Here is a 25,802-nt window from a genome sequence, read left to right as displayed (position 1 = left end):
GCCTAAGAGTGAGGCATCTCCTCAATCCCTCCCATCTGTGACCTGAATTCTACTTCTCTAACCTTGGGATCCACATGTTGTTCCTCTATGTGTCTTCACTCTGTCCTGTTGTCTCACTCGAGAGAGAATTGAAGGTCTGCAAGTCTCATCTGTACAGTGAAAGAGATAATATCTTGTTCCAAGGCCTGCAGATAATCATATGATCCCTGCTGGTGGTGGCCAGAGCTGTTTACAGTGGAGAATTCTGGGGGGCTGTGCCCGGATTTTTAAGGGGCCCAGCCAGAACAGTGTGGCCACTCTGGCTGCACAGCTTTTTCAGTGGTTTAACAGGTTGTCAGTTCTCAAAACTAATCACTGATTAGACTTTGTCAGACATGGAGGAAGCTCTTAGCAGCTCCTGTCAAAAAAAATAATTTCTGGGGGTGACTTCTTCCCTCCTCACCAAATGTCAAATGTGCAAAACCAGCACAGAGGGTCCCCCCTTTCTGTTGTGAGGTCTCATGTTGTCACCCTTGGCTCCATGAGGCCCTGTAAAGTCAAAATGGATCCTTCATTCCAGGAGACCCCACAATGTCATAATGATCTCTGGACACCATAAGGCCCTGAGGCATCACAATGGCCCCTTGGTTCCAAAAATCCCCGCAGAGCCACAGGGGCCCTTGGATTCTATGAGACCCCACAGTGTCACAGAATCCCTTTCTTTCCCTGAATCCCCAAAATATCACAAAGAATTCTTGGTCCCATGAGGCCCTGCAGAACTATAAGGGCCTCCGGATTCCACAAGACCCCAAAGTGTCACAGTCACTTTCTTTCCCCAAATCTCGAAAGTGTCACAATGGATTCTTGGATTCAAGAGACCCCACAGTGTCACAGTGTCCCCTCAGTTCCATGAAGTTGTGGAGAACGACAAGGTCTTGTGGGATCACAATGGATCCTTGGTTCCATGAGGCCCTGCAGAATCACAGGGGCCTCTGGATTCCACAAGACACTGGAGTGTTACCGTGGCCCTACAGTTCCATGGGACCCCTGAGTGTCACAATGGCCCCACAGTCCCACGTGTCCCCTCAATGTCACAATGTCCACACGGTTCCAGGAGGCCCTGCAGTGTCACAATTGCTCCATTGTTCCCTGCGTCCCCTCAGTGGCACAATAGTGCCAGGGTTCCATGTGACCTCTCAGTGTCACAATGGTCCCACAGTTCCAAGAGGCCCTGAGGTGTCACAACGTCTCACCGTTCCATGTGTACCCTGAATATCACAATGGATCCATGGTTCCATGTGTCTCCTCAGCATCACAATGTCAGCAGTTCCATGTGTCCCTCAGTGTCACAATGGACCCACAATTCCATTTGTCCCCTCAAAGTTACAATATCCCCAAAGTTCCACGTCTCCCATTAGTGTTACAATGGCCCAGGGTTCCATGTGTCCCTTCAGTATCACCATGTTCCCATGGTTCCAAGAGACCCTGCAATGTCACAATGGCCCAATGGTTCCATGTGTCCCTTCCTGTCACAATGGCCTCGTTGTTCCATTTGTTTCCTCAGCATGACAGTGGCCTCAGGATTCCATGTTTCTCCTCAGTGACACAATGGCCCCAGGCTTTCATGTGCCCACCAGTGTCACAATGGCCCCACAGATCTGGGAGATCCTGCAGTTTCTCAATGGCCCCACGGTTCCATGTGTCCCCTCAGTGTCAGAATGGCATCAGGGTTCCATATGTCCCCTCAATGTCACCATGGACCCAAAGTGTCATGTGTATCTCAGTGTCACAAGGGACTCAGAGTTCCATGTGTCCCCTTAGTGTAACAATGGCCCTACAATTCCAGGAGGCCCTGCAGTGTCACAATGTCCTCACAGTTCCACCTGTCCCCTCATTGTCACAGACGAGCAGCACTGCAGTGGGAGCAGCACCACTGGAGGGGTTGCAGCTGCACTGGAACAGGAGCAGTGGCTGTGGAACAACAGGGGAGAAGCTGTGGAAGACAAGTCCTGTGAGGAGCAGCTGAGGGAGCTGGGAATGTTTATCCTGGGGAAGAGGAGGCTCAGGGGAGACCTCATCACTCTCTACAACTCCCTGACAGGAGGGTGCAGCCTGGTGGGGGTCGAGCTCTTCTCTTAGGGAACAGAGACAGGACAAGAGGACACAGCCTTAACTACACCAAAGGAAGGTCCTCCCATGTCTCAGTTCAGTGTCTTTATTTTTACCCCAGTGTTGGATGTTTTAAAGGGATGAAGAGAAATGAAAAGCAAATCAAGGCCAAATGAAAAGGATTTCCAAGTCTGTGTGAGCTGAGGATCCACGTGCTTGGGTGGAAGAAACTTTTTTGGAGGGGTTTCCACCCCACTGTCTCCAAATCTTGGTCTTTGCCCCAGTCCATCACCATTTGGCTGCAGAAGACACCCCTGGGCAATAGGAAATTAAAATCCTGGAATCACCGAGGTTGGATGTGGTGGTTTTGGTTTATTAATTTGAAACTTTTTTGTTGTGAGAGAGGATTAGGAAGTAGACAAAAACAGGTTTAACTTTAAATGGTATAAAGAGGATTATTACTAGAAACTATAAGAAATAGAATAAAACTTTAGAATATTTTTTTCTACCACACACTTTCTTTTTTTTAATACTGAAAATGTACAAAACCAAACCAACTCAGTTAGTTTAACATCTTGAAAATAGTTTTTTACTAATTTACTTGAAAGAGGAGACTTTTTTCAGTCTATGGAGACTTCTTCACAAAAACCTGTTTTCTTGTGGTTTTGATGTTACAGTGATTAGCCTCCCAGGAGAATGGAAATCTGATTACTTTCTAAAACCCCTTTATTCAGACTAACCGTTTTTCCCATAACTTTTATTGAGGACTATATTAACTTATGAGGCACACTTTAAGGATTGTAACAGTTTAAACAAAACCTTACATTATTTTTTATAAAAGAGGGGTTTGTTCTTTCTCTTTTTTTTCTGGGGAACACCAGGGTTTTTTTTATTATTTAAACATAGGAGATTACAGCAATTTTAACATTTGTTTACTTCAATAACAATGCTTTTATTTATATTTACAGTTAGAACAATCATATTCAGTTAAGGGAAACAAGAGTTTTTCACCATAGTTTAAAAAAAGAGAAATTTTAGTTCATGAATTTTCTCCTTTATTTAGGACTTCACTTTTCTTTTTGTTTGATTTTGGTCTTTTTATATTGTTTCTCTGTGTATTTTTTTTTTTTTTAATTTAGGACCGAGAATAAAGTATCTGTAAAGTTTTATTCTGGGCATTGAAAGACTCAATACCTTGCCCAGAGGGCAGCAGAGGGTTTTGTGATTTTTTCCAGGTGGGGCAGTCCGAGTTATTTACAATAAAGAGTCTATCAATGCCACGCTGGGGCCTGGGTGAGGACTGTAGGGTTTAGTCAGAGGAGCCGTGATGAGTTTCTGGTTTCATGGCTGTTCTCCGGCACCTGCTGCACTCAATTCCAGCCAAGGGCCGGGGGTTCTTCCTCCACCCTGCCCAGCAGAGCACCACCAGAAGATAGGATTGAACACAGAAGATTTTCCAGGGATGAAAGTAAATAAATTCACTCTCCCCGAGGAATTCCCAATGTCAGTTTGGGTCCCGATGGACGTTCTAGCCCCAGCATTCATCCAGGTGCCCAGAGGGAGACAGGATGATGCAGAGCCCCTCCAGCCACGTGTCTTCCCAACACGGATCACCAGGACCACGGATCACCAGGGCTCTGCCCAACGGGGGTCACTGGGGATCATCCAACACCGATCCTCCCATGGGGGATGGAGCTGGAGCAGAGCACGAAGCTCTTCCCACACTTGGGCACTCACAGGGCTTCCCTTAGTGGAGCCTCCGTTGGTGTCGGGTCAAGTGAGAGCTCCTGGAGAAGCTCTTCCCACACTCAGGACACTCGTAGGGCCTCTCCCCAGTGTGGATGCGACGGTGCCTGATGAGGTGGGAGTTGCGTCTAAATCCCTTCCCGCAGTCGGGGCAGTGGAAGGGCCTCTCCTCTGTGTGAATCCGCTCATGTACGAGGACATGGGAGCTTATCTGAAACCTCTTCCCACACTTGGGACACTCGTAGGGCCTCTCCCCAGTGTGGATGCGCTGGTGCCTTCTCAGGTCAGAGCTCCACCCAAAGCTCTTCCCACATTCCAAGCAGGTGTAGGGCCGTTCCCCTGTGTGGATCACTTGGTGCTCCATCAGATGAGAAATAGTCCTGAAGCTCTTCCCACATTTCCCACACTCATAGGGCCGTTCTCCAGTGTGGATCACCTGGTGCCGGATCATGTCGGAGGTCCATCTGAAACCCTTCCCACATTCCAAGCACTCGTAAGGCTTCTCCCCTCCATGAAGCTTCTCCACCAGCTCTGAGCTCTGCCTGGATCTCCGGCCGCCTTCCCGGCTCAGGGAGGGTCTTTCCTCCTCGCAGCTCCCTGGGCTGAGTTTACAGCCCCTCCTCGAGAGGGATCTCCGGGGCTTTTTCTCCTCCATCTGCCAATGCCTTGGGAATGAAAAATCCTAGTCTGGGGAAAGAACAAGAGAAGAGAGCACCTTGGATTGGGAGTTCCTCCTTGCCCAATTGCAACTCACGAAGTCACTGCGCATCTTGTGTCTGTAAGAACCTCCAAAACATCAAGATTCAGCCCAAAAGTCCTCCAAACATCAAGACAAAGATCAAAAACTCTCCAAATATCAAGACTCATCCAAAACCCCTGCAAAATATAAGGATTCAGGCCTACAAGAAAACAAAGAACCAACTTTTAGCCAAAAAAAGCTCAGAAACACCAAGATTCACCCCTCTGAAAATCGTGGATCCTCCTCTCTGGTCACCTGCTGAATGTTGGGGGGGGAACCAAAGCCCTGGGACTGGAGGGACGCTGTAGATATAGGGTGGTCTGGAATCTTGTGGTGCTTCCCGTTTCTACTCCTCCTCCTGTGTCCCTGCTTTTCCTCCCATTCCTCTTCCTGCTACTATTCCTCCTTCTCCTCCACAATCCCACCTTCTCCTCCTATATGCATCGTTTGATCATTTTGTTCTTCAACTCTGCTTGTCCCTCCCTCCTCCTGCTGCCCCCAGGCCCAGCACCCACTGCCGGCTCCCTCTTCCCCCCAAACCCACAGCATCCCAGCGCAGGGGCAGCGATGGAGCTGGGGCAGCTCGGGCTGGGGCAGCGCTGGGCTCTCGGCCGCTCCCGCCCGCACTCGCTCCCCACTGCAGCCGCTGCCGCCACCACAGCGCGGGGGGGCCCGGCCTTGGCGCTCCCCCCCTCCCACCTCCCCAAATTCCCCTGCCGGGGGGCGCTGGGGCCAGGAGACAGACGAGTGACAGATCAGGGGGGCTGGGAAGAGTCGGCAGCCAGAGAGCACTGAAAATCTCAGCAGGGACTACAGTGGGATCTTCGGGGACTAAACATGGCAGGACACCCATGGAGGGTAGAAAGGGAAAGCCAGGAAGGGCTCCTGGCCAAAGGGATGATGATCCCAAAATATCTCTGAAGGGGCCCTTGGGAGCATGTTGAGGAAGTTTGCACATTCTCCCAGAGGTAATCAAGGACAGGGAGACACAGGGGAGCAATAAGGGAAGTCCAGAAGGAATTTAGACAACAGGGGATGGATGGTGATGGTGTGCTGGGAAGGGAATGGGTGAAGGGGAGTGTCCTGGACTTTCTTTGGGTCACTGCAGAAAGGAATGATTTAGCAGAAAGCTCAGCAGCTGTCAGAGGATGAGCACCCGCAGGCACTGAGGGGGCTGCAGGAGGGGCAGAAGAAGCCCCTGGAGCACTTGGTCACAAAGGCACAGCAGGGGAATGCAAGAAGGGATGAGGAAAAGGCCAAGGGGAAGGCAAAGGCCATGGCAGAGTTTCTACAGCCCCTGAGGGATGAACCCCAGGGCCCAAGGGAGCCCCAGCACCCAGGGGCTCTCACATCCTTACACCATCTTGAACCTGGTGCCCTCCTCACACTGACACCATTCAGTCCTTGATGGCAAAGATGCTTTCTGGGGATGCCCACTTACACAGGATGGTAAACTGGATTTTGCCTTTGAGTGGGAACAAGAGGTAGAAGGGAAAATGGGAAAGACATGGCCGGTCCTTCTACAGGGATGCACCAGCCTTATTGGGGCAAGCCTTGCAGAAAATATCACAAGAATTTACCCCACCCCCAGGGATTGGGTTAATGCAGGATGTGGATGACTTGCTGCAATCAGGAGGACAAGAAGTGGTAGAAGAAGCCTCTGTGAAATGGCTGAATGTTTAGGCTAAAAAGCATCTTTGAGTATTTGAAATAAAAGAGGAAATGGTGGAGAAAAGGGTTAAAGATTTGGGACATATTTTGACTGAAGATTTGTGGTGTATTGACCCAGAGAGGGACCAGGCAATCTCAGAACTAACATTAACCAGCACTAAAATGGAACTGGGACAACTCTGAGGATTAATAGGCAATTGCAGCACCTGCACTGAGGATTCTCTGTTCCAGCCACAATATTGTATGACTTTTTAACCCCAGAGAGCCTTAATATTATTGTATGGACATAAGAAAAACAACAAAATTTGAGAAAATGAAAAAAGAAAGTGATGGACGCCACAGCCATGGCTCTACCAGAGTCAGAAGAGAAATTGGAATGGGATGTGGATGTTAAACAGGGCCATGCCAAAGGAATTTGGACTTCCCGTCTGCAGGAGCAGCATGGGAGGGCACCACTGACCCTGCACTGAAGGCAACGCAGCAGCAGCCAGGGCTCCACATCGGGCCAAGCCCCTGGGCCTGCCCACAGATCCTCTGCTGAAATCCTCTGCCTGGGCACCCTCCTTTGGCATCTCCACACACTGGGGCCAATCCTTGCTGCCACTGCTGGAGCTTCGCTGCTTTCTGTGCCTGCACTGCCACAGCTGCTGGGGAAGACAACGGCACAATTCCACTCTGCCCCTCAGTTACACTCACACACTGGGCTGCCGGGGATTCCATGGTCGGAAAATATAACGAGTGTAATTTTAAAAATCTATTTCTCTACTCAGGCTTCATGTGCCTTTGCATTGGGGAAACGAATTTGAAAGAGATTTCTAAGGAATGTTCCTCCACTCAACAGAGATGAGTTTAACATCTCAATAGACTGGGAATAGCCCAAAAGATACTCACAAAGATAACGACCCTTAAGGCCCATCAGGAAACATCAAGGAACACCCACCCCAGACACTGCCCCTGGCATAGTTGGAGATGCCTGGTCTGCAAAAGGCTGAGAAGGAAATCCAGGAGTGCGGACTTAATTAATATAGAGGGGAAGAAATCCGGGGCCGATAGGAAATTATATAGTAACAACTACACAACTTGGAAGCAATGAACATTAAACCAATGGATTTCTATGGGTTCAAACTGTAAAAAGTTAAGGGAAAATCTAGTAAAACTCACGTGTCATGGAATGATTTTCTCTGCACACCCGGGCTATTTGTGGATGAAATGATTTCTGTTGCACATCCTGGCCAGAATCAAGCAATTCCTTGATTCTCTAACAGTAGAAATGGTGTTGAAGAGTTTTAGTTCTTCCCGCAGTTTTGGTGACAAGACTACACCATTAGAAGGTTTTTTCTTAATAATCCTACTTTTATAAGATTCATTCCAGGCAGAGTCAGGAGAGCAGCTTTAGAAATGCAAATTAACTCTGCTGAAGAAATGTATGGACAATTTACCAAACTATTCTTGCCTGGGGGAGGAATTTTGCAGATTTCCTCTGTCCCCCACTCCAAGCTCTGCCTGCCTGCACAGATGGAATTTGCACAACTAAAGGCAGAGCCCACAGTGAGGATATCTGACTGCAACAGAAATTGGTTAAGCTGCAAAGGGAAACAGCAAACGCAGAATTTTGTGCAACCTTCATGAAAAATAGTGGGGGGGGGGGGGGGAAATCATCCCTCTCTCCAGAGCACTGGGGTGTTTTTGCTAATCCAGAGAAACCAGTTGGGGATCCAAGTATTTGATGATTTCATAAGATTAACGTGGTCAATTGATGCAGCCCTGGCTGCAGGGAGCACCCCAAAACTGGGAAAAAGATGAACAGACACCAGAAGAAATCCTACACCACCATGGACCAGCCCCTGGGAGCCCTAACGAATTCATATCTGGAGACAGAGAAGTCATTTATCATTTCAATGGCATAATTAGATAACACAATGTCCTCAAAATAACACCCAACCAGACAGCTCCAGCTCCTCACCTTCTTCCCGACCAATCCACTCAGATGAGGAATGCAACGTTTCCCGATGGAATGGAATCAGATGATCTATTAACAGAAAGTGGAGGAGTTTGTGGAAAATTAAATGACTCAAACTGCTGTTTGCAAACAGATCACAAAGGAAAAGTGGTGAAACAGATAACAAAGGAAGTGAGAAAGTAGATCATGTACCAGACCAAATAAGGAAACGATGGGAATGGGACACGTTTTCGTGGTTCCCTGGCAGACCACGGCTTAAACGAATGCTGCTCCTCTTCTGATGTGCTGCAGTAACTCTCAGCTTTTTACCATGCACGACACCTTGCGCCAAAGAGGATGCAGGAAAAGAGATTGAGTCGATGGAAATTAAAAGTTTGTAAAGGCAATTCCTGAGAAAATGAGAAAAGGAGGGATTGCAAGCAGCAAGATTAATATCGTAGTAGGAGTGCATATTAAGAGGGACATGCAGTAGGTGGATCGGGAAGTCTGAACCTTCAAAAAACGTCAGCCAGAGGGGAATGGGAGAGGGAGGTACAGACGGGAAAATGAGGATAAAAAGGAGGCGGCGCTTTAGAGACCGCATGGCAAATGCCGCATGGGGTCTCTCTTTGTTCAGGAATAAAGTCACTTTTACAGGACTCCTCTGTCTCCTGCGGGCACACAAACCTCTGGCCACGGGAATTTTCCCGCACAGCCCCGGCAACAGGGCAGACACCTCTGTGCCACCCACAGCAACCGGGACGAGCCAGTGCTGCTCCGGCACCGGCTCCTGCCGAGGCCCCAGCGGGAAGGAGACCGCGGGCAGCCGCTCCCGCAGCGCCCTCAGCCCAGCGCCAACACGGGCCGGCACCGGCACAACCAACCCGCCAGAGCCCCCTGCCGCCCCCTCGGCCCGCAGCGAGCCCCGAGCCCCCGCACAACCGAGCGTGGCTCCCACCTGAGCTGGGGCCGCCTCCGAGCTCCGCCGCCGCCTCCCCGGGCTCCGGCCGCTGCCGCCGCTGCCGGGCCCGCACAGACGCTGCCACAATGGTGCCTTTGCTGCTCTGCCCAATCAGCGCGCGACAACCAGGAGTGACATTGGCACAATCAGCCAATGGCAGCGAGGGCCGGGCTCTGTACACGGCCCAGCCTCGGCCCGCGCTCTCAGGGCCCCCCGGGCTGTGTGAGGGCAAAGGCGGAGATGAGGAACAGCCCTGGAACGGGCCCGGGCCCGAGCCGCCATTGGCCTGGAAACACAAACAAAGTTCTCCGCAGCTCCCGGCACGCCTGTCCCAGCCCTGCGTGTTCGCTGCCTCCGGCTCAGCGCGCAGCCTTGGAGCCTCAGTGCCGCTACCCCTAATTAGGAGCGTCTGTGCATGGCTTTAATTTTCCCCAAAAAGGGAAAACTGCCCCACAAGCCCTGTGGATGAGTGGGAGAGGGGAGAGATTTCTGTCAGAAAACTCCAAAAACTCAGAGCAGGATAATAATGAGAGGTAAATGAAGACCCTTCAAACCAGCTTTCCACACGTCTTCCTCCTTCCAACTGCACCTCCTACCCCGGCAGTGCAGGGTTGGATAAACGACTCTGACTTTGTAAAATTTTAAAGGTTTATTAAATCTTAGCAAAAAAAATACACCAAAAGACTAAATAAAGAGAAAAATCAGCGCTGGGAGCACAGGACTAAAGCAGCAGACCCGGGTGTGATTTGGGGGCCCAGCGGGGTCCCCGGGCCGCCCCCGCCCCCCCGATCTCGGCCAACGGGTGCGAGCGGCGCGGCCCCGCTGCTGAGCACTGACCCCGCCCCGGGGGCCGCCGGGACCCCCCCGAAAAAACCCCACACCTGCACCCCCCCTTCAGTCCCTCCAACCTTCCCAGTCCTGGGGGAAAAGGGGGAAAGGGGAGGACCTGGGGCGGGATCACCCGGAGACCCCCGGGGTGAGGAGCAGGAGGGGAGGGGGTTGGGCTCGCTCTGAGGGGGGCGGTTCCCGCGCGAGGATTTCGGGGGGGTTCGCTCGAGGAATTTTGGGGGTCCTCGTGCCACAGATCCTCCTGCAAAGGGCTCCACTCGTGCCACCGTCTTCTTGTGTCACCCAGACCAGTTTGGGGGGCTCTTTGTGTCATCCAGAGGAATTTTGGGGCTCCTCGTGTTACTGAGAGCCCTGCGAGTGACACTGAGAGCCCTGTGTCACCAAGAGCCCCTCAACTGCCCCCAGCTCCTTGTGCCACCAGGAGCCCCTGGAGTGCCACCAGCTCCTCGTATCACCGAGAGCCCCTCGTGCCACCAGGACCTCGTGCCAGAGAATTTGGGGAGAGTCTCTGTGCCACCCGGAGCCCCTGAGTGTCACCAGCCCCGTGCCAGGGTCCCCAGTGTCACCGGGGTCTCTCTCTGTGTCACACACCAGGAACCGACCCCCCCTCCGAGCACCAGGACCCCCGAATTTAACCGTCCTCGTGCTCCGGGACCCCTCAGGACCCTCGAGTTTCCTCTCTCCCCTCCTCGTGCACCGGCATCACCGGACCGCCCCCCCTTTCCCGAGGAATCGCCGGAGACCCCCTCCATCAATCACCGGGCACCGGCACCACCAGAGGAACTCCCCCATCAATCAGCACCGTCACCGTGCACCGGGACCGCTGGATCCCCCCTCAAACATCGCCAGCCTCGGGCACCGAGATCACCGGAGACCCCTCCATGAGTCACCGGGACACCACCGTCAGGCACCAGGACCACCGGAGACCTCCCCAGGAATCACCGGACACCCCCTCACGAATCACCGGGCACCGGGACGCCCCCTCGGGCACCGGGACTGGAACCCCCCTCGTGTACCGACCACTCTCCGGTGCACAGGGCCCGGACCCCCCTTTGTGCCCCCCCTGCCCATCCCGGGGATTCCGCCCCTCCCCTTTGACTTCCCCCGGGAACAGGAGCGGGAATGGGGGGGGGGCGTGCGCTGGGGGGGCACCGGGGTGTCCCCAGCACCGGGGGGAGTCCCTTGGGGCTCGCTCCTTTCCCCCCTCTCTTCCTCCAGTTATCACCAGGGACCCCCCCCAATTTACCGGGGCTCCCCCTATTCACTGCCCCCCCGTTCACCGATCCCCCCAAAGCGCTGGGAGCCCCCTCACTCACCACCCCTCCCCCATCCATGGGACCCCCCCACTCACCGCTCCCCCCCGTCACCAGGACCCCAAAATCCATGGGACTCCCCCCACACTCATCAAGACTCCCCCCAAATCCATGGGACCCCTCCCATCCCCCCACTCACCACCCCCTTCTCAGCACTCCCCGGGCCCTCCCCATTGATCGAACGCCCCCATGGCCCCCCCAGCCCCTCGCCCTCGCATTGGGCCCCCCCGGGGCCGAGGCAGAGCCCTCCCTGAGGGACACCCCTCATCCCCGGCCTGCAGCCGCCCATGGAGCCGCTGACCACAACTCCCTGCCTGCGTCCATCCGGCCAATTCCTCTGGCCCCGCACAGCCCAGCCTGCAAAGCCAGCACCTGCTGGGCACCTGCTCCATGCCACTTCCAGGGGCTTGGGCTGCTGAAGGGCTGCTGGGCTGGGCCCTTTGTGACACAGGGCCGTTCTATCGGGTTCCTGGGTGCTGTTGGCCATTCTGTTGTCCTGGTGACATGGCACAGCCCCGCCCTGCAGGGGTATATACGGGGCACAGGGCCCTGCGCTGCCCAGGGCCAGGAGTGCCACTGGCTCAGGAGGAAGAAGCTCCTGGGACCTCTGTGCTCCAGACGACGTTACACATGGAGGAGGAAAAGGTGAACCCTGTTATAAATGAGAGACAAAAGTCTCGATATTCAGCAAAATTTAGATTGCTTTATTTGATATAGAAAGAGCAAGCAGCGCTGGGGAACGTGAGGGGTCACCGCCCACTCCACGCTCCACCCAACCTTGGTTTGCAGCCTCTTCTTATACTGTGGGTTCTTGTTGTACACAAATTCACAAAGCCTTTGGGTGATAATCAGTCACAGATAGCCATCCGGTCCTTCTAGATAAGCACCAGAGAAGTTCTGGGAGTCTGGTCCTTGAGATAGGCAGTATTGATTAGACAAAGGCAGGAAGGGCTTTTTGGGAAGTCTGATTTTGCAAGCTGGTAGTCGATACAACTTATTTGAAAAACATAACATAACATATTGTGATGTAAGATAATACAACATAATATAACAACAAGGTGATTTTAAACAGAATTATTTTATCATATAATTTCCTTTATCTAGTGTCCATGCTTCATTTCAGAGCTTAGTATTCTGGTTTATACAAACCCCTAATGCTTTTGTGATTAACACGAATCTTTTATCAATTGTCACAATTTCCCCACTTCTCTTTTTTTATCCCATTGATTCGCGTTCTGGTTTCAAATTTTGTCAGTACTTCTTGTACTGGATTTAATACATCTACTGCCATTAATTTTGTTGCCTTCTCAGGGTCTATTGGTATTGTAGCAACTTGCATTACTTGAACCACTGACTGGATTAGTTGAATGAAGCATGGAACAAGACAAGGGATGAACAGTACTCTTAATAATGCACATGTTAACATAAACCTTAATTTTTTCCACCAAGCTCCCCCCAACAGGTTATTTCACCAATTATTATTAAGCATAGAGTTCCAGGTTTGTACAGGTACATGGGCTATTCGTTTTATTTTTTTCTGTAATTTTAGTAATTGCTTCACCATTATCATCAATTTCTAAGCAGTATTCAGAATTATTAAACTTCCCACACTCCCCCCCTCGATATTTCTGTTTCATTCCACTGTAACAACTGTTTTGGCCTTAATCCTTCCCCCCACCTCCTTGGCCATTGTTCAGTCATCTGCATTCCTCTACAGATCCAACAGTGAGTTAAGTTCAGTTCAGTAGTGATTTCTTTCATTAATTCTACAAATAAATTTTTTCCCAAGGTGGGTAAGTCCCATTCGCTGAGTTGTTGTTTTATTTTCTTATACAAGTTAAAACTTCCCCCACGGTTTGTCCTTGTTCCTTTGAACATTTTAGTTATAATTTTTTTTATGAATTCCTGCTTGTAGTGGTCTTGCACTCCTCCCTGATCTGAATATCCCCACATACCTTCTTTTGTGAAGCAGAGGTGTGTCTCTCCTACTGGGCAACTTTGGTATGCCGATGGAGCCCACCCTCCTTTTCCCAAATTGGTGGCCACTTCTTTCCATAATAGTGCATAATGTGTTTATTACAGCAGGCCGAATTGATGTGTGTGTGGAAGGCAAGGGTGGATACCGTGCATCCCCGTACCCAATTGTCTGGTGACACTTGGAACAAGCATCAGCATTATTTCCTTTTATCATCATTAGCAATAGGATGACTCCCATGACCATTTTCATCCCTCTGCCTCCCTCAAGGCCTACGGGGTTGCTGCCAGTAGCCGAGGTTTGTTTCATCTTCTCGGCAGCAGGGAATATGTCCTAGGCTCTCCCACTTCGTCTTTCTCTTTTGGTAGTGTTTCTTAATTTTGTCCCAGCTTTTAGCTTTAACATTCCAGTACGAGGTACAGCAGTAACAGCTCGGTATACACAACCCTTCTGACACTCTTTGGCCAATACCTCTGCTCTGGCTTTCTTTTTTTATCTCGTTCCATTCTCAAATAACTCCCACCAATTATGATCATCAATTTCGATTTCTCCTTGTGCTGATAGGGTATTAAGTACCTTAATAGTTTCCTTACATTTATTTCTTCTACATTGAACACATAATGTGAATGGGGGATACCCACCATAGGAATGACACCACAACAACTCAGTACAATATGGATACCTTTTTTTTTAATGAACGGGCTACAATTACATCTTTTTTGATGACTCAAAAGACTGCATTAATTATTTTAGGGCTTGTCCAAACAGATTGGGGGATTCTGTAAAGCCCTGAGGCAATACTGTCCAACGCAGTTGTTGTTTCCTGCCCTTATCAGGATCTTCCCATTCAAAGGCAAAGCAATCTCTGCTACTTTCCTCTAACGGGCATGCCCAGAAGGCATCTTTTAGATCTATTACACTATACCAAGTGTAGTCAGGGGACAACTCTTTTAAGAGAGTGTAAGGGTTTGCTACTACAGGAAATTTGGTAACAGTTCGCTGATTTATAGCCCTCAAATCCTGTACCAATCTGTAATTCCCGTCTGTCTTTCTGACAGGCAGAATAGGAGTATTATGTGGGGACATACATGGTTCCAAAGCCCCCTGTTGCAAAAGGTTTTCTATGAGAGGCTTAAGGCCCCGTCTCCCTTCCAGAGATATTGGATATTGATGAACTCGGATAGGTCAATCGGGATCAGTGATTTTCACTTTGATAGGTTTCATTTTTAACTTCCCTATTTCTCCAGGGGTGTACCACACCTCAGGACATATTTGCAACTCGTCCTTTTAGGTTAAAGCAAAAATTTTAAACTGCCCTTGGGATACTTTAGTTTTCAAATCCAATGCTGCTATTAAATCCTTCCCCAATAAATTATTTTCTGCCTCTGGCAGTAACAGCAGATCTTTTAATTCAGCTTTGTTCTGGGTCTCAATTTGCACATTTTTAATAATAGGGACCTGAAATGGTTCACCTTTTGCTCCAACCACGAGTGCTGTTTCTCTACTAGGTTTACACCCTTTTGGTAGGTGTTTAATTGTGGGTTTTTTGGTTTCTGTATCTACTAAACTTCCACCTCCTCTTCCTGGGGACAGATCCTTAATTTTATCAAGGGCTCTTTAGCTGGTATGGTCCCCAGTACATACAGCCTCTGACATCCCTATTTGTCTTCCTGGAACTTTTTTTTTTCATCCTGTATCCGTTCTTTACAATTTTTCTTTATATGACCTTTCTTGTTACAGTAAAAGCAGGTTCGCCTTGGTGAATAATTAATTTCCTGCTTCATTTCCTTGTTTTGGTGGGGGTTTTCGTGGTTTCCCTCCCCCTTTCTGCTGGGTTTCTTTCTGTGTTTCACGAACTGCAGCTATAAAGATTTTAGCTTTTGCTTTTTGCTTCTCTTAGTAATTCTTGTAAACCCCGATCTTGCCAATCGTCTAACTTTTCTAATTTCTTTCTAATAGCACCCCATAATCGAGCAATAAATTGGGTTTTGAGGAGTGCCTGACCCACTTGTGTGTCAGGGTCTATCCCGGAGTACATTTGGAGATCTTTCCTCAGCCGCTCCAACCACTCAGTCGGGGATTCGCGATGGACATCATTTTGATTATCCCAGTTAGGATTATTTAATGGCCGTTTCTGGTCTCCCCTAGGTCCAATCTGATGCTCCCGGTCCCATACCCTCATTCCAGCCTGTCTGATCATTTCCCGTTCCTCCGTGGTGAATAGGATACTTAATATAGATTGTAATTCCATCCAAGTATACATACTTGGTCCGAGGAATTGATCTAGTCTCTCTGACACTCCTATAGGATCTTCTAATAGTTTCCCATTTCTTTTTTAAAGTTCCTCACTTCCCCTGTGTTCAAGGGAACATTTACAAATCCAATTAATCCAGCCTGTTGTCCTGCTAATGGCACTTCCCTCAGGGGGTAAAGGCGAGCCTTTGTGTCGTTATCTCCCTCCTCTCTGGTGATACCATCTCTCCTGGTATTCCTTTGACTGGAGCGAGTTCTTAGAGCTATGGGAGTACCAGGAGGAGAAGTGGGTGCGTGGGGGGGTCTCCTGTATTTTCTGTATTATATGGAGGTGGGAGATTATCAAGGGGTTCCCAGGTAACCTTTTTTTTATTTTCATCCTCTTTTTCTCTTAAAGTATATATCAAGGATGGCTTGGACTGTTTTGCCCACAGGGCAGCATACTCATATTCCTCTCTGTTAAATGGTTCTTTGCGAGCCACATATGTGTTTAATGCCCGACAAATCCAACCTTCAAATGATCTGAACATGGGCCAGTATAGGTTATCTTTATGGATTATTTCTTTGGTCCATTCCACCATGCAAGATTGAATCAATTTTTCTTTACTTTTTCCTCTGTATATCGCCCCTGTGTCCCAACATTTTAATATTTCTCCCAAAGGGCTGCCTGGTGCTATTTCTGGCAACCTACTTGTCTTGTCTTTATTTTCCCAGTCTCCTTGTGGACCAAATGAACTCGAACCTCTTCGTGGGTCCCTGGGACTCAGAATTTTACTCCCTCTTTGTCCCATTTTTACCTCAAGGGACTGTCTTGAGGTGTTTGTACTCCCCGATGTGTTCTGCTTGAACCCCTGCCTCTCCTCGGGTCAGGATGGACTGGAACCCGCCTCTACCTGGGCTGGGATGGGAAAAGCAGCTTTTCCCTTCTCCCTCCGTGACTGGTGTGTTGCAATCTGCTTTTCTTTTCCTCCCCCTTCCCCTTCCCCCCCCCCCACCCCCTTTCCGGGTCCTGCCTCTACCTGGACTAGGGTGGGAATGACCCAGCCTCTACCTGGGCTAGGACAAGAAAAGCAGTCTCTCCCTTTGTGCTCACTCGCTTCGTCCGGTCACCGGCCAGGTCCCTCGCGGGATGCTGGAAACGCGGATAGAAGGACTCCACTCTCGCTTCGCAGCAAAGGCCACGTCTCATTCAGGCAAGCACACAGTCATCCCCACCAAACCACACAGATACTCACAGTCCGATGCTCCTGTCTGGCTCTTTGTGCACGAGAATTCCAGGTGATTTTGCCGCGGTCTCCCGGGGAGATTTTCCTTGCTCAGTCTCTATGGTGCGGGACGTCGATGGGTCCCGAGAATCACTGACGAATGGGGCCACAGCAGTGGGGCGCCTCCCCGAAATCGCAGCGCCTCTCAGGGCTCCAAGGACATCCCGGGTTTCGGCACCAAATTGTTATAAATGAGAGACAAAAGTCTCGATATTCAGCAAAATTTAGATTGCTTTATTTGATATAGAAAGAGCAAGCAGCGCTGGGGAACGTGAGGGGTCACCACCCACTCCACGCTCCACCGAACTTTGGTTTGCAGCTTCTTCTTATACTGTGGTTCCTCGTTGTAATTAATAATTTTTGGGGTTTTTTTGTTGTTAAAATTTTGCCAGGTAAGCAGTGGTGGTCGAATAAACATCTTTACACAAATTCACAAAACCTCCGGGCGATAATCAGTCACAGATAGCCATCTGGTCCTTGTAGATAATCACCAGAGAAGTTCTGGAAGTCTGGTCCTTGAGATAAGCAGTATTGATTAGACAAAGGCAGGAAGGGCTATTGGGAAGTCCGATTTTGCAAGCTGGTAGCCGATACAACTTATTTGAAAAACATAACATAATATAACATAATGTAATGTAAGATAATACAACATAATATAATATAACAAGGTGATTTTAAACAGAATTATTCAATCATATAATTTCCATTATCTAGTGTCCATGCTTCACTTCAGAGCTTAGTATTCTGGTTTATGCAAACCCCAATGCTTTTGTGATTAACACGAATCTTTTATCAATTATCATACTGAGAACCCCAAAACTCCCCCTGGACCCTCACCTGGGAAACCCCAAATCCTTGGAAATTCTCACATGGGAAACCCCAAATCCTTGGGAATGCTCACCTGGGATCCCCCCCAAAAATCTCATTTGGGTACCTGGGAACTCCAAAACCCCCTGGAGCCTCATCTGGGAACCCCCAAATCCTTGAGAATTCTCACTTGGAACCACCCACACCCCACCCAATCCCTCCCCAGAACTCCCCAACTCCTCCCCCACCCCCTAACCCCCATTTCCTGTCCCCAGCTGTCCGCCCCTGCCCTCCCCCCCGAGCTGGGCCAGGCAGATACCATGTGGCGCCGAGCCCTGGTGGCCCTGGTGGCCCTGGTGGCCCTGGCCAAGGCCTTGAGGACACCAAGCACCGTCCCTGCAGCACTGGCTGAAGCCAAGGTCACGCTGTATCAGGCCCAAGTGTCCCTGGAAGAGCTGAAGGAGGCCAGAAAGGCCGAGGTGGCCCCGGCAGTGGCCCAGGGGACCCTGGGGGACGAGGACGAGCAGGAGCTGCGGCACCAAGGGGTCCTGGCTGAGGCAGCAGTGATGATGATGCTGGAGCAGGAGGAGGAAGGGGCACAGCAGTGCCAGAGCTGGCTATGGGCTGGGCACAGGCTGGCCGTGGGGCTGATGGTGCTGTGCACTGCTGTGTGTGAGTAAAAACCAGTATGGACCAGTATAAACCAGTATAGACCAGTATAAACCAGTATGGACCAGTATAGACTAGTTTGGGTGAACTGGGCTCTGGGCCAGGCACAGGCTGGCCATAGGGCTGATGATACTGTGTGTCAGTAAAAACCAGTAAAAACCAGTACAGACCAGTAAAATCCCATATAGACCACTATAAACCAGTATGGACCAGTATAAACCAGTATAGAGCAGTACAGACCAGTTTGGGTGAGCTGAGCTCCAGGCTGGGCATGGGCTGGCCATAGGGCTGATGGTGCTGTGTGTGAGTAAAACCCTGTATAAACCAGTATAGACCAGTATAAACCAGTATAGAGCAGTATGGGCCAGTACAGACCTGTACAGACCAGTATGGACCAGTAGAGACCTTCCCCTGTCCCAGGATGGGGACACTGGGCTGGCACTGGGAGCACTGGGAGGGAACTGGTTTGGTGACATTGAGATGGTGACATTGGTATGGGGACAATGAGTTGGTGACACTGGGATGGGACTGGGATGGAACTGGTGACACTGGGACACAACTGGGAGCACTGGGACAGGAACACTGGGACAGGATGGAGGATACTGGGATGGGACAGGGACACTGGAATGGAACTGGGAGCAGTGGCCTGGTTACACTGGGACAGGACTGAGGACACTGAGACTGAACTGGGGACATGGGGGTGGTGCCATGGGTGGCACTGGTGACACTGAGATGGCACTGGGGACACTGGGATGGAACTGGGAACACTGAAAGGGGACGTTGGGATGGGGACATTAGGAAGGGACTGGTGACACTGAGGTGGTGACACTGGGACAGAACTGGTGGCACTGGGATGGAACTGGGAACACTGGGATGGTGACACTGAGCTGGCACTGGGAGCACTGGGCTGGCACTGGGAGCACTGGTCTAGTGACACTGGGACAGGACTGGTGGCACTGGGCTGGTGACACTGGTACGGGTCAATGACAGGGTGGCATTGGGCTGGCACAGGGACACAACTGGGACAACTGGGACAAGAACACTGGGACAGGATGGGGGACACTGGGATGGCACTGGGGACACTGGGCTGGTGATGACATTGGTATGGGGACACTGGGGATGTGGTACTGGGACAGGACTGGTGGCACTGCGATAGGACTGGGGACACTGGGCTGGAACTGGGTTAGTGACACCAGGCTGGTGGCACTTGGGTGGTGACAGAACTGGTGGCACTGGGTTGGTGACACTGGTATGGTGACAATGGGGGGGTAGCACTGGGATGGGACTGGGAGCACTGGGATGGTGACACTGGGACACAACTGGTGGCATTGGGATGGAACTGGTGACACTGGGACACAACTAGGAGCACTGGGACAGGGACACTGGGACAGGATGGGGGACACTGGGATGGAGACACTGGACACTGGGATGGACTGGAGACACTGGGAGGGAACTGGGAGCACTGGGATGGTGAAATTGGTATGGTGGCAATGGGGCAGTGACACTGGGCTGGGAAGGAACTGGGAACACTGAGCTGGTGACACTGGGACAGGACTGGGGACACTGGGGCAGCTCTGGTGGCGCTGGGGTTGAACTGGGGACACTGGGATTGAACTGGGGACACTGGGCTGGTGACACTGAGACTGAACGGGTGGCACTGGGATGGTGACACTGGGGCAGCCCTGGGCTGGTGGCTCTAGGGTGTTCTTGGTGCCACTGCTCAGGTGCCACTGTGCTGGTTGCCCTGCTGCCGTGTCTCCGGTGCCACCTGTGCAGTGTCCCCATGTCCCCGCAGTGTCCCTGGACTCGGCGCGCGCTGCGCTGGGGGTGACCGAGGACAGTCACCTGCTGCTGGCCCTGGGCACAGTGGCCGTGTCCTGCCAGGTGACCCTGCAGGCCTCAGTGACATCGCGGTGACACCTGGCCACCATCGCCCGTGAGCACCAGGCCATGGCCCAGCACCTGCGTGACTGTGCCCAGGGCGTGGCAACCGCCAGGGCCAGCGCTGAGGCCCCCGCGGCCACCAGCAAGGTCACCACAATGTCCAGGGGCAGCTGGACACGGTGACATGGCACCTGGGGACCTTAGTGGACGCTGTTAACCAGGACATGGTGGTGACACATGGGGGACATGGCGACAGGGGTTCCCCAGAGCTGCCCAGGCCCTCGGGGACATCGTGGTGGCCTTGGGGACCTCGGTGGAGGGACACAAGGAAGTGATGCGAAAGCTGGAGGCAGCGCGGGATGCAGGGACAGGGTGGGGACATGGGGGCGGCACTGTCACCCCAAGGGACACTGGGGACCTTGGTGCCTTGCCTTGGGGACATCAGGGCCACCCTGTGGTTGCCTGTCCTGTTTTGGGTCACTACGATGTCCCTGCAGTGTCCCCATGTGACCGCAGTTTGTCCCCCTGAATCGTTAAAAACCGGAATAATCACGGACAAAGGCGCTGTAACTAATTAAAGTTACAAAGTGGTGTGTTTATTCACCAGCACAGGAGTCACCTCCCAAAAGCGTGACCGCCCCAAACAAGGTTCTTTGCCCTCTATTTATTGCCCAAGATCTTACATACAATACATGTGCATAACCCCAGCACCTCCCATCCCCATCCCATATTAAAATGAGCCCATTCGTCCTTCACGCGTGCGCAGTTCTTCTCTTGAATTGGGTCAGTGCTCTCGAAATGGGTCAGTGGTCTCGATGGATGAAGTCAGGAGAGTCTTCATCAGGTCTCTGTGACCCTCTGGCACGATCCAAGGCCTCGTGCTTCATAAATAACGGTTTATTATTTTATGTTCTTCTATACCTAAGTTCATAATAGCAGATAATTATACCAATTAGCTCTTGCCTAAGGATCAAGTAATTACCTACCTAACTTACATCTTGGTCATGGAAGCTCCTTCTACCCTTAGCAAAAATCTTAACTCTTTAAAACCATGATTCAACTCTCCATGTCTGTGCCCCACCATGTCTTTGTCCCTCCGTATCCACACCCATGTCTCAGTTCAGTGTCTTTATTTTCAACTGTGTTACTTGTTTTAGAAGAAGAGAAGAGAAATGAAAAGAAGAGAAGAAGAGAAATGAAAAGCGAATCGAGGCTAAAAGAAAAGGATTGCCTTGTCTGTGTGAGCTGAGGACCTATGTGCTTGAGTGGGAGGGAAAAATATTTTTTGGACGACTTTCCACCCCACTGTCTCCAAAATCTTGATTTTTTGCCTCAGTTCATCACCATTTGGCTGCGGAAGACAACCTTGGGCAATAGGAAATGAAAATCCTGGAATCAGTGAGGTTGGAAAAGATCTCCAAGATTGTTCAGCATTCCTGGATGCCACCAGAAGATAGGATTGAACGCAGAAGATTTTCTGGGGATCAAAGTCAACAAATCTGCTCTCCTCAAGGAATTCCCAATGTCAGTTTGAGCCCTGATGGACGTTCCTGATCCTACATTCATCCAGGTGCCCACAGGGAGACAGGATCATGCAGAGTCCCCCCAGCCAGATGACTTCCCAACAGGGATCACCAGGACCACGGATCACCAGGGCTCTGCCCAACGGGGGTCACTGGGGATCATCCAACACCGATCCTCCCATGGGGGATGGAGCTGGAGCAGAGCACGAAGCTCTTCCCACACTCGGGGCACTCACAGGGCTTCCCTTAGTGGAGCCTCCGTTGGTGTCGGGTCAAGTGAGAGCTCTTGGAGAAGCTCTTCCCACACTCAGGACACTCGTAGGGCCTCTCCCCAGTGTGGATGCGCCGGTGGACAGTGAGGATGTCGTTGCGGTTGAATCCCTTCCCGCAGTCGGGGCAGTGGAAGGGCCTCTCCTCTGTGTGAATCCGCTCATGTAGGAGGACATGGGAGCTGGTCTGAAACCTCTTCCCACACTTGGGACACTCGTAGGGCCTCTCCCCAGTGTGGATGCGGTGGTGCCTTCTCAGGTGAGAACTATGCCCAAAGCTCTTCCCACATTCCAAGCAGGTGTAGGGCCGTTCCCCTGTGTGGATCACCTGGTGCTGCATCAGATGAAAAATGGTCCTGAAACTCTTCCCACATTTCCCACACTCATAGGGCTTCTCCCCAGTGTGGATCCTCTGGTGCCGGATCAGCTGGGACCTGTAGTTGAAACTCTTCCCACATTCCAAGCACTTGTGGGGCTTCTCCCCTCCAGGAGGCTCCTCCACCAGCTCTGAGCTCTGCCTGGATCTCCGGCCGCCTTCCCGGCTCAGGGAGGGTCTTTCCTCCTCGCAGCTCCCTGGGCTGGGTTTGCAGCCCCTCCTCGAGAGAGATCTCCTGGGCTTTTCTGCCTCCTCCATCCCCGCACACCTGGGGAATGAAAAATCCTGGTTTAGGGGGAAATAACAAGAAGAGAGCTCCATAAACTGGGTGTTCCTCCTTGCCCAAGTTCATCTCTGGAAGTCATTGAGCATCTTGTGTCTCTAATAACCTCCCAAACACCAAGATTCCCACCCAAAATCCTCCAGACTTTAAGACACGGATCAAATCTCCCCAAATAAAACGCTTCAGCCAAAATCCACTCCAAAATTGTGCTGGTTTGAAAGCAAAACCAGTGAGAGACTCCAAGTCAGAAATACAATTTGATATGAAAAATGATAAGAGAAAAAAAATACATGCAATAGTACAAAAGAAAACAACTGACAGAATCAGAATACAACCTGACACGCCGCTAGTTAGGGTGGTGGTGGCAGTTCAGATGACGGGGTCTTGTTGTAGTAGTGATGCTGTAGAAAGGTCTGGTAGCTCTTGTCCTCTGGAAACCAGTGGGTAAGGGCTGCCTTGGTGTTCCAAATCTCAGATTTTATCTAGGTAGGAAAGGCTTGGCTCCTCCCCCTGGCTGGAGCATCTCCCAATGGGATGATGGAATTTTATCAGTCATGCAGTGGAACTCAATGGCCCATTAACAGAAGATATCTTCCTGGAGGAAGGATGGGTTGTTGAAAAAATAAAGAACACTGCCCCACCTGGTTTTAACAGATGGCCCATTAGCAGAGGATATCTCCCACAGAGATAAGGACCACTGCCCCACAGATGGTGATAGAATTTGTACTTTTGGTCACGTCCTGTGACCTAAAACACATCCCCTGCTCGCCAGGGCCTTGAGGGGCAGCTGTCCAGCTGGGCCAAGCTCTGCCAGCACCTCCAGCCGTGCTGGGGAACCTTTCCAGCTCTGGGCCCTGCTGGGCAGGAGGGTCCCTGTGTGAGCTGGGGCCTCAGCCACTCCTCTCTCCACAGTCGCCCTGCTGCAGCTCCCTACTCTTCCTCCTATTATTCCTCCTTCTCCTGCACAATCCCACCTGCTCCTCCCACGTGCATCCATGGCTGCTTTAGGAATACAATGGGACCTCCACAAGCCCTTGCACCCCCAGAGCTCAGGTCAGGTTGAAAGAACAAACGGGAAATAAAGAAACACCTTTGGAAGCTGGTGATAGAAGCCAAGATGCCATGGCTATGGCTTTTGCCATTGGCTTTGGCCAGAAAAAGTGCCAGATCCAGGGCAGATATTCCATTATCTCCCTTGCAAATGGTGGGTGAAATTTTTTACCCCAGTAATTCTTCATCTAGTGGAGAATAATTCTACTTTTGTGTTGTCAGTTAGGTTTGGGCCAAGGATGTGACAAGCAATTTTTGCTCCTTGGAGAAGAAGTAGAAAAATCTTGATTGCATTGGAAATTTTTTGTGTATATTTTTGAGTGGCTCTTAATGATGGCAACATTTCCATATGGGTTTTACCATGTTCACGTTTAGGGTGGATTTTGCAACACCAGAAAAGCTTTAAAGGTGATGCTTTAATGCATAAACATTTAAGAAAATATTGTTAAAAAGAAAAAAAAAGGCAAAAAAAAATGCAAATTGTGGGGGGTGCACCTGTGAATCACCTAAGGGCTGCTCTGGAAGAGAAGCATCGGTTTCAGGCAGCAGGAGAGCAGCTTTAGAAATGGAAATTAACACAGCTAGGGCAAAGTGTGCACAATGTACCAGGGTCTTGTTCCCTGGGGGAGGAATTTCGCTGATTTCCTCTGTCCTTCACCCCAAGCTCTGCCTGCTTGCACAGATGGAATTTGCACAACTAAAGGCAGAGCCCATAGTGAGGATATCTGACTGCAACAGAAATTGGTTAAGCTGCAAAGAGAAACAGCAAAGGAAAACGTTGTGAAAACTTCATGAAAAATGTGGGAGGGGGGAATAATCCCTCTCCCCAGTCCAACATGTGCTGTCACTGTTCAGAGAAATCAGTTGGGAATCCAAGTATTTGATGATTATTTAGAGAAAAGTGGTCAACTGATGCAGCCCTGGCTGGAGGGAGCACCCGAAAATGGGAAAAAGATGAACGGCCACCAGAACAAATCCTACAACACCACGGACCAGCCCCTGCAAGCCCTAATGATTTCGTACCAGGAGATAAAAAATCATAATCATAATCTGAGTGGCATAATTAGGTTAAAAACTGTCCTCGAAATAATAACCAACCAGACAGCTCCAGCTCCTGACTTTACTGCCCACCAATCCAAGGAAATGAACAATGAGACATTTCACCATGGGATAGAATCAGATTATCTATTAAAAGAAGGAGAGGAGTTTGTGGAAAATTAAATGATTGAAACTGCTATTTGCAAACAGATGATAACCAAAAAGTGGTGAAACGGATAACAAAGGAAAGAAGAAAATAGCTCATATTCCAATCCAAATGTAGAAAGGATGAGAATGGGACACGTTTCTGTGGTTCCCTGGCAGACCATGGGTTAAACGAATGCTGTTCCTCCTCTGATGTGCTGCAGCAACTCTCATCTTTTTACCATGCACTGAGTGCAGCTCATTCAGCAGGTGAGCAAGGGGACGCAGGTGGCAGCCAGGCCTCCTGATCCAGAAACGGCTACAAAAGGACAGGGAATGAGGTCACTGAGAATAATCCCAAAATCAAAGAGGATCCAGGAAAAGAGACTAAGTCAATGGTAATAAAGTTAGTGAAGATAATTATTGAGAAAATGAGAAGAGGGTTTGAACAGAGTAAGATGAATGTGCCCGGAGACAGGGCCAGGAATTTGTACAAAAGGAAGTAACAAGACAAACCACCAGTTTCAGAAAACTAATTGGCACGGACAGCTGCTCAACCAAGATCCTTCTCAATTCCTGAACTTCGAGAAGGAGAAACACTTAACAGAGCCGGGAATATCGGATGTTATACAAAAGGAGGGGTGCATATTAACGAGGGCATGAAGTAGGCGGATCGCGAAGTCTGAACCTTCCAAGTACCTCAGGCAGTGGGGAAAGGGAGAGGGAGATCCGGCCTGGAAAATGAGGATAAAAAGGCGGCTGCGTTTTAGAGACCGCATTACAAATGCCGCATGGCCTCTCCCCTTGTTCATGAATAAAGTGACTTTTACAGGACTCCTCTGTCTCTTTTGTGCACACAAACCTCTCGCCACGTGAATTATCCCGTAGAGCCCCAGAGACAAGGGCAGCTACCTCTGTGCTACCCACAGCAACCGGGACGAGCCAGCGCTGCTCCGGCAT

General features: G+C 50.5%; 1 protein-coding gene across 1 annotated transcript; it reads right to left on the bottom strand.

Annotated features, from left to right (window-relative positions):
- Positions 1 to 20,733: 20,733 nt before the first annotated feature.
- Positions 20,734 to 23,206, bottom strand: LOC148218122 (uncharacterized). The gene is made up of 2 exons (XM_088158253.1): positions 22,946 to 23,206; positions 20,734 to 22,595 (listed from the first exon to the last, which is right to left on the bottom strand). Exon 2 carries the CDS (start codon positions 22,583 to 22,585, stop codon positions 21,929 to 21,931), a length of 657 nt encoding a protein of 218 aa, XP_088014379.1. The 5' UTR covers positions 22,586 to 22,595; positions 22,946 to 23,206; the 3' UTR covers positions 20,734 to 21,928.
- Between the last annotated feature and the right edge of the window lie 2,596 nt (positions 23,207 to 25,802).

Source organism: Sturnus vulgaris, unplaced genomic scaffold (genome assembly GCF_052056855.1).
Source record: "Sturnus vulgaris isolate bStuVul1 unplaced genomic scaffold, bStuVul1.hap1 Scaffold_195, whole genome shotgun sequence".
Classification (NCBI taxonomy): Eukaryota; Metazoa; Chordata; class Aves; order Passeriformes; family Sturnidae; genus Sturnus; species Sturnus vulgaris.
Note: the sequence above shows the minus strand (reverse complement) of the source record. Positions and strands in the feature narration are given on the sequence as shown.